Genomic DNA, 8,212 nt, shown 5'->3' with positions numbered 1-8,212 from the left:
CTGGCCTCAGCAGATATTTGTTATTTAAAAAAAAAAAAAAAAGTTAAAACACATTTTGGGGGAAAAAAAAATAAAAGCCTCCAACGGTGCCAGCTGTCTCTGCTGTCCTAGTCTGCAGCTGCAGGGCAGGAACAGGCACCGGTGGAGCTGGACCCACAGCAGAGAGAGTGCACAGGGACCCATTCCCAACTGGCAGAGACAACATCAGCCTCTGTGCCCCAGGCAGAGCTCTAGAGCAAGCAGCGCAGGGCTCCTTGCATGGCCTGGCCCTGCCCTCCATCACTCTGGGACTTCTTCCTCTCCTTATTTGTGCAAAGTGTTGGAAAAAACATAACCGTGGCTTAGTAGGGCTGGAGAAAGGTAGAGCTGAGCTTCCTTGCTGGCTGGCCCTCACCCAGCTTCCCTCTAGCTCTGACATAGCTGGAGTGGTCCCTGATCCATAGCTGCCTCCCACCTTTCCTGGCAGCTCCAGCACAGCCAGAGCCAAGCCCTGGGGAGCTCCACGGCCACACTGAAGCCAAGAGAAATGGGCTGGACCTGGGAGAGGGGAGGAACCTGCAGGTCTCTAGCTCTCAGCAACCTCCCCCTCAAAGCAGTAAAACCAGAGATGGACAGAGCAGGAGCAAGACCTTCAGGCAACTGAGGTCTGCAACTGCCAAACAACCCCCACGGTCACACCAACACAAGCCACTGCCACCAGCAGTGGCACACATACCCCCCCCCCCCCCCCACCACCACCTATGGTACTTTTTATTGGTATAAAAGCCCACTGGACTTCTCAGCCCTGAGCCTGATGGCAGTTTCTCCCTCCCAGCCCTGTGGCGCAGCATCAGGGCTGATGCCTGCCTGAAGGGCAGGAGAGGGCATGGCCCCCTGACCCCCCCCCCCCCCAAGCTGTGCTGGCACCAGTCGTGGGGTTGCATCTCCTCCCAAGCCCTCTGTCACCCTCCATATGGCACTGTTTTCTCCCATCCTCCTCCTGCCCTGGAAGCTGTCAGCCCCCTTGGGTCCCCCAGTACTGGTGGCTGCTCCCAACACACCATCCTCCCCTGTCTATCTCTTCCCATGCCAGGATGCCAGCTCACTGCAGTTACCACAGTCCAGTGTAGGGGGCTGTGGCTCCCAGGGCAACAAGGCTGGGCCAAGAGGCAGAGAAAGTGTCACCACAGCGGTCAGCCCTGGCCCAGAGCCCAGCAGTGCTTTGCAAAGCCACTTCCTCCACCCTACAGCGAGGAGGTGGCATGGGTTTCTCCCTGCCCTGGCACAGGGGACGGCACATCTTCTGCAGCAGGGGGGAGAAGCAATGGGTTTCATTGGGCTCAGGCCTCCAACAGTCCAAGGTAGCATCCTTCCCAGGCAAGCTAACTGGGGCTCTGTTCACAGCAGGGCCAGCAAAGCCAAGTCCCTCAAAACAGCTGTTCTCTGGGGGCTCCCAAAGGGGTGGCGGAGCAAGCCAGCCCCAGCCACACCGGTCAGCTGGCTGCTGCTGCTAGACCCCAGCACCTGGCCTGCCAGGACTGGCCAGGGTCCACCAGTCCAGAAGAAAAGATATTGCAGAGAAGGTGATGGCTGCTCTTGACGCCAGGACGGAAGGGAGGGCAGGGGTGGCTGGGGACAGGAACATCCCACAGGGCCTCAGGATTCTAGCTGAGGGCTGGCTCTGCTCCGTAAACCTGTGGGAAGCAAGGGGGGGGGGGGGGGGGGGGGGGGGGGCAGTTTTCACCAGACTCCTTACCCCATCCACTTCCCCCAGGAGAGGCAACAACTTGACCATGGCCCCAAACCCCAGCGTCTCCTCTAATCTGGCAGCCAAGGGGATGATGCCCTTGCTCCAGCCCCTAGGGCACCCTCTCCTCACCCCAGCGCTGGTCCGGGTACCTAGAGGAACCCGCAGGGTCCCCTGTCCCCATTATGGAGCAGGACTTACAGAGCAGGAAGCACTGCAGGTTCTGGGCAGAGCCCCCTGAGAGCAGGTAAGCCCAAGTGGCGGTGGTGGCCATCAGCAGGTAGGAGGGCACCAGGCTGCCCATGTACAGGGGGTTGCAAAACGTCTAGGGAGAGAGGTGGGAGAGGGAAGGGGTGAGCAGGCAGGAGAGGACAGGGCCAGGATGGGTGGCAGTGTCACCACCTCAATGAGCGGAACGGGACAGGGGACACCAGCTTTGGCATTCAATTTGCAAAGGGCCTGTCCTGTGCGGGGACGGCTGCAAATCCCCAAAAACCAACTGCTTCGCTAGTGCTGAAGGCTGTTGCCCCCCCCAGCACAAGGACCAGCATGCACCATGGCCATCCCCGAATATAGGTCCCAGTGCAGAGCTCTGCTCCCAGCTACTCACCGACCCTGAAACGGCAAGGTGCATGACAATGACAGCTGTGATCTCCCACCAGTGCTGGTGCTCACAGCCATGGAAGAAGAGGATCGCCCAGAAGGTGTGAAGGAAAATCAGCACCATAAAGGCTGCAGGAAGCAGCAGAGGGGTGTGTCGTGGTTTAGCCCCAGCCAGCAACTAAGCACCACGCAGCCGCTCGCTCACTCCCCCTACCCCGATGGGATGGGGGAGAGAATCGGAGGAGTAAGAGTGAGAAACACTCCTGGGTTGAGATAAGAACAGTTTAAGAATTGAAATAAAGTAAAATAGTAATGCTAATAGTAACAGTATAATAATGATAATAATAATAATGATACACGAAACAAGTGATGCACAATGCAATTGCTCACCACCCGCCAACCGATACCCAGACAGTTCCCGAGCAGCGATCGCTGCTCCCTGGCCACCCCCCCCCCCCCCAGTTTATATACTGAGCATGACGTCATATAGTATGGAATAGCCCTTTGGTCAGTTTGGATCAACTATTCTGGCTGTGCCCCCTCCCAGTTTCTTGTGCGCCTGGCAGAGCATGGGAAGCTGAAAAAGTCCTTGACTAGCATAAGCAGTACTCAGCAACAACTAAAAACATCAGCATGTTATCAACATTCTTCTCCTACTAAATCCAAAACACAGCACTATGCCTGCTACTAGGAAGAAAATTAACTCTATCCCAGCCGAAACCAGGACAGGGTGTCACCAGGGAGCCACTTGTCCTGGCCCAGCCCACAGGCTCGGGGAGGGATGGAGAGGAGCCAGGGCAGGGGAGTAGGGGCACTGCTGGGTCAGACTGGGAAGAGTTAGGAGGGATGGGGGAGAGGAACAGGGAGGGTCACAGGACAGAGAGAAGGGTTTGGCAGAGAGAGATGTGACAAGGGACCACAAAGGGCTCAGATAGGTATGGGGAGTGGCAGCAGGGTGCAGCATGGAGGGGAGAGCATGGGGGGCTGAGTCCCAGCCCCCCTGGGTCTGCCGCCTCTGTGGTGGGGCAGAGATGTGGGCAAAGGGTGCCAGTCGCTCACCTGAGGTCAGGAAGTAGAGCTGTGAGTCCCCGTGGATGCCCACAGTGCCAGGCCCTAATGCGTCTGCCAGGAGACTGATCATGGAGAAGGCGCCGCTCATGAGCCCAAAGCCCACACCAGCCACTACCAGGACAGGGATGCTGTCAAGCTCTGAGCCATCCAGGACCACCCCAGGCACCTCCCAGCCCCTCGAGGGACCCAGCCAGCTTCAAGGTGAGAAACCTCCCTTTCCCCCCAGCACCGTGCCCAGCCCTGCCTGGCTGCTCTGTGCAGCACTCACCGTATGCCATTTGCTGGATGGAAATGGGGGAGCAGCCGTCCTCGCTGAGGGACACCAGCTCCTCGATGGCCTTCCTGCAGAGGGGAGAGCGCACTGGAGGCCGGCACAGCCTGGCCGCCTCCCAGGGCATGGTGCAGCACCAGGACAGAGTAGGTGGGAGCCAGGGCCTCACTCTGTACCATCCCACCATCCTGGTAACCTCCCCATCACTGAACCACACCACCTGCCGCAGAGAGCATCCACGGGACCACCCTGAACCACCAAACAAACCACACATGAGAACCACACGAAGCCACATAGAAAGATTTCCATAGAGGGACACAAGTGCAAGCCAGCCCCGCAGAGCAGGGGTGGGGCAAGTGGAACGTCAAGCGCAAAGCAAGCAGCACCCTCACACAGAAAACAGCCCCAGCACTGGCGTGGGAAGCGCACGCCAGGAGGGTGTACCTGATCTTAGCAGTTATACTCTTAGAAGATGTTGGGGAAAAAAAAACAGAGAGGGTGCAGGGAAGAGCTCAAAGAGCTAGAAAAATTCTTTGGGGGGAGAAACTGAGAGAGCTGGGCTTCATAAGTTTTATCGGCTAGAGGTGCAGCAGGTGAGGAGGATGCCAGACAGCTCCACAGCCCTGGGAGGACAGCAGCCTTTGCAGCCGGAGATCCGCAGGGCAATGAAATGCAGTGGTTTGTGTTAGAGGCTGTACCGCGGAACTCTGCTACCCTCTGCCTGCCCACCTCTGGTAGTGCCCTGCCGCAGGGAGCCTGCGTACCCGCCCTTCCCCCAGCCCCTCGCCCTGTACCAGTGCCCAGCCAGCTGGGAAGGTGGGGACTGCTGGGGAGACAACGAGGGATGCCGACTCCAGCATCACCTCCCCTTGTCTGCCTGACCGGCCCAGCACAGCATCCGCCTGTCCATCCAAAAACAGTACAGGGCGCAGCATGTGCTCACCCAGCAGGCGGCACAAGCTCCCGCACTCCAGGCCGGCAGCACCAAGGAGGCCGGGAGCTGCTGAGGCTGCGCACAGACTTTGCCCAGGACTGGCCAGGGCACCGAGCACAGGCTGGCAACGATGCACCACCCCGCAGAGCACCGAAACCACTTTCAGGCTGTCCCTGCTGACACAAAGCCATCCCTAAGAAAGGAACAAGACTTGCCAGGAGACGAGGGCAGATCCCTAACCCTTCCCCATCCCCCACGCAGCAAAGCGGACACTTCCTGGTGCCTGGCATACCCCCAGCATCCGTCTGAGCTGCGGGAGCACTTCTGGCGCTAGTCACCAGGTGGTAGGGCAGAGAGGATGTTACACGTCCTCCAGCAACCCAAACCTACAGCCTACCTGTCCTGAATTCAGGGAGACACTACCAGCCACCTCAGCCCTGGGTTCTCCAGACCTTAGGGCTGCTCTGCTCTGCCACCTGAGACCTGCTCGAGGTCAACGTACCGACACAGGTACCACCCACATGCTCCCAGCAAGGACCAAGGTGGCTTGGTGCCACGCTCTGCATCCCCCCCACCCAGGAGCTCCCAGCCAAAATCTGGACCCACCATAGCTGGGAGGGCAGAAGGACCATCTGGCAGCACTGGAGCTGGGTGGGAGATGCCCTTACCTGAGGAGCTTGTAGTAGAGGAAGCGGAAGGCCTCCTGCAGCAGCACAGAGAACATCACCCCAAATATCAAGAGCCCCTTCTGCAACGGCTCATCCCAGGGGTCACTAGCTTTAACAGCGATAAACCAGATGAGGGAGGAGAGCAGCAGTGACACCAACCAGAAGAAAGCCCTGCAAGAGAGAGAGTGCCTGCTGGCACTGATGCCGTGCCAGGACTGGTGCCAGTGCCATGCCCATGCCCATCGGCACTACGCCTTCACCCCTCTGTGTTGGTACTGGCACTGGCAACAGTGCCCCAGCCTTGCCCACTCTCCTACCAGTATCAGTGTTGTTCTGGCACCAGTGCTGGGTAGGTGGTGCCTGTACTGGTACTGCTGTTGTGCCTGCACTCCTCTTCTGCTGGTAACCAGAACTGGCACCAGTGCCCCTACCAAGCCCACACCAGTACCAATACCAGTACCATACCCTACTGATCCCACAGTGGTACTGGTACCACTGCCCCTGCTGTGCGCATGTCAGTACCACTACTGACTCTGTACTGGTACCAGTGCTCTACTGACCCCATACCATTACCAATACCAGTATCCCTCTCCATCATGCCCACGCCATGTGGTGACCACAATGGTACCAGTACAATACCAGTACCGGAGCCCCTGTTGTGAAAAGAATGGCACCAGTATGGGTACTGGTGCCCCTGTCATGCTCGCAACCCCACCAGTATGAGTACTGGTGCCCCTGTCGTGCCCACAACGGCACCAGCACTAGTCCCCCCGTTGCGCCTCTGCCAGTACCAGTCACGTCCCTGTCACACCCATGCTGGTACCAGCACCAATATTAGTGCCATACCAGTACCGATACCAGTACCAGTGCCCCCTCCACGCCCACACCAGTACCCACGGTGGCACCAGTGCCCCTCCCGCACCGGTACCGGTGGTGCGGGACTGACCCAGCGATAAGGATGATGATGCGGAGCGGGTCGCGGGCGATGGTGAAAAGGAAGAGGCCGAGCGCCGGCCCGAAGGCGATGAAGGTGCACCCGAAGAAGATGGCGAGCGTCATGGCAGCAAGACACGGGACCCGGGACGGGACCCGGGACGGGACCCGGGACGGGATCGGACCCGGCTCCGCGCCCCCCCACCCTTCCGAGGCCGCCTGACGTCACACGCCGCCTGCGCGCGCCGCCGCCGCCGGAAGGGCCGCGCTAGGCGGGGGCGGGGGCTGAGCCGGAGTGGGGCGAGGCTAGGGTCTGTTATGGGGTGGCACGGCCTGCACCGGGGCGGAGCTGGGTCTGTCATGGGGGGGCACAGCCTCAACCCCGGGGCTCGGGTCTGTCATGGGGGAGGCACAGCCTGCACTGGGGGACTCGGGCCTGTCACGGGGAGGGACCTGGTCCTGTCGTGGGGGGGGCATGGCCTGCACCGTTTGAAGACCTGGTCCTGTAATGGGGGAGGGGATCTGGGCCTGTCACAGGGGATATGGCCTGCATCGGAGGGACCTGATCCTGTCACGGGGGAGCAGGGCCTGTACCAGTTAGGGACTTGGTCCTGTCACTGGGGGGGCACAGCCTGTGCCAGGGGGCTCAGGTCTGTCACGGGGGGGCAAGGCCTGCACTGGGGGGGACATGGCCTGCACCCAGGGGAGCTTGGCCCTGTCACCAGTGCCCTCACAGAGGCCACCCAGTGAGGGGGGCCCTGTGCTGCCCCCCAGGACCTGGGCCAGCCAGGGGTGCCCAGGCTTGGGCAAGGTGTGCTGGCTGTCCCCAAGGGTTCCTAGCTGCCTGTCACCCTGCCACAGGCCTGCCTTGATGCAGGGGGGCCTCTGGCACAGCCCCCTGTAGCCCCTGAGTGTGCAGGGCAGGGGCCATGTGCCCCCTGCCCCCTCACGCTGCTCCTCCTGCAGTGCCCACTCCACGCTCACAGCTCAGGCAGCGCAGCCCTGATGTGGGGCACAGTACCGAGCACTGCATACGGGGCATATGTAACTCATACAGAAATGAGACAGTGCCACGTGGTTATAATTATCTGCATTTTCTTCCATCTGCGTTGTCCTCTGGTGGGATTGATAAATTTGTAATATTGATTATATTGACTGGGAGCTTCATGTGGTGCTTGGCTTTATGTGGCAACACAGCTCTTCCTGCCCTCACCAAAATGTCTTGGGCTGTAAATGCGGGGGTAATCACACCCAAAGGAGGGGCTGGGGGGCGGCAGTGGTTTGTGTCCGGCTCTGCGCAGCTCAACATGTCCCATCAAAATGTGTCTACGATGCTCTTTGTGTAGTCCTTCCCCTCCAGCACGTAGTTCAAGGATATTGAACAGGAAGGATTCAGAGATGAGATGAGGCACCAGAGCAATGAAGAAAACTGGAGAAGAGAGCGGAGGTGAGAGGCTGCCGGAGGTTAATGTGGTGGTTTATCAAAGGGGTGGCAGCCCACACCAGGGCTGAAAGCACTTTGGGGAGATCTTCAGTCTGTCAGGCCAAGATAAACAAATCCAAAGGTTGAAATTCAACAGGACAGGTGCAAGGGGAGGGAGAGAGGAGGGGACAGGCCCTGTGGTCCTCAGCGTGGGTCTGAGTGGGGAGACATGCCTCCAAGTTGAGCCCCCCTGCTGCCTGGCCTCCCAGAGCTTCCCCCAGCCTCCATCTTTCTGCAGGACCACGGGGGGAAGCAGATGGGTAGGAGGATGGAAAAAAATGCGAAGCTTTGCTCAACCATGAAAGATAGCCGCACATCTTTGGGGCAGAGCATCACCTGGGAACAGCAGCCAGGATCTCACTGCCAAACCACAGAAAGTTCAGAGGGAAAAAAAGGCCCTTGCAGCAGGGTGTAAACAGTTAAGTTAAATGGACTGGTCCAAACAAGGAAGCTGGGCAGCTAATAGGGAAAAACACTGGATGTGAAAGGGCTTTTTGTCCCAGCAGGAAAGCAAGGGTGCACA

The 8,212-nt window shown here is 59.2% G+C and overlaps 1 protein-coding gene across 1 annotated transcript; it reads right to left on the bottom strand.

The window, feature by feature from the left end:
- Positions 1–1,635: 1,635 nt before the first annotated feature.
- Positions 1,636–6,332, bottom strand: LOC142596506 (gamma-secretase subunit Aph-1b-like). The gene is made up of 7 exons (XM_075725645.1): positions 6,220–6,332; positions 5,274–5,444; positions 3,669–3,742; positions 3,389–3,511; positions 2,337–2,458; positions 1,928–2,051; positions 1,636–1,673 (listed from the first exon to the last, which is right to left on the bottom strand). Exons 1-7 carry the CDS (start codon positions 6,330–6,332, stop codon positions 1,636–1,638), a joined length of 765 nt encoding a protein of 254 aa, XP_075581760.1.
- Between the last annotated feature and the right edge of the window lie 1,880 nt (positions 6,333–8,212).

Source organism: Pelecanus crispus, chromosome W (assembly GCF_030463565.1).
Source record: "Pelecanus crispus isolate bPelCri1 chromosome W, bPelCri1.pri, whole genome shotgun sequence".
NCBI lineage: Eukaryota > Metazoa > Chordata > Aves > Pelecaniformes > Pelecanidae > Pelecanus > Pelecanus crispus.
This window is presented reverse-complemented; position numbering and strand designations above follow the sequence as displayed.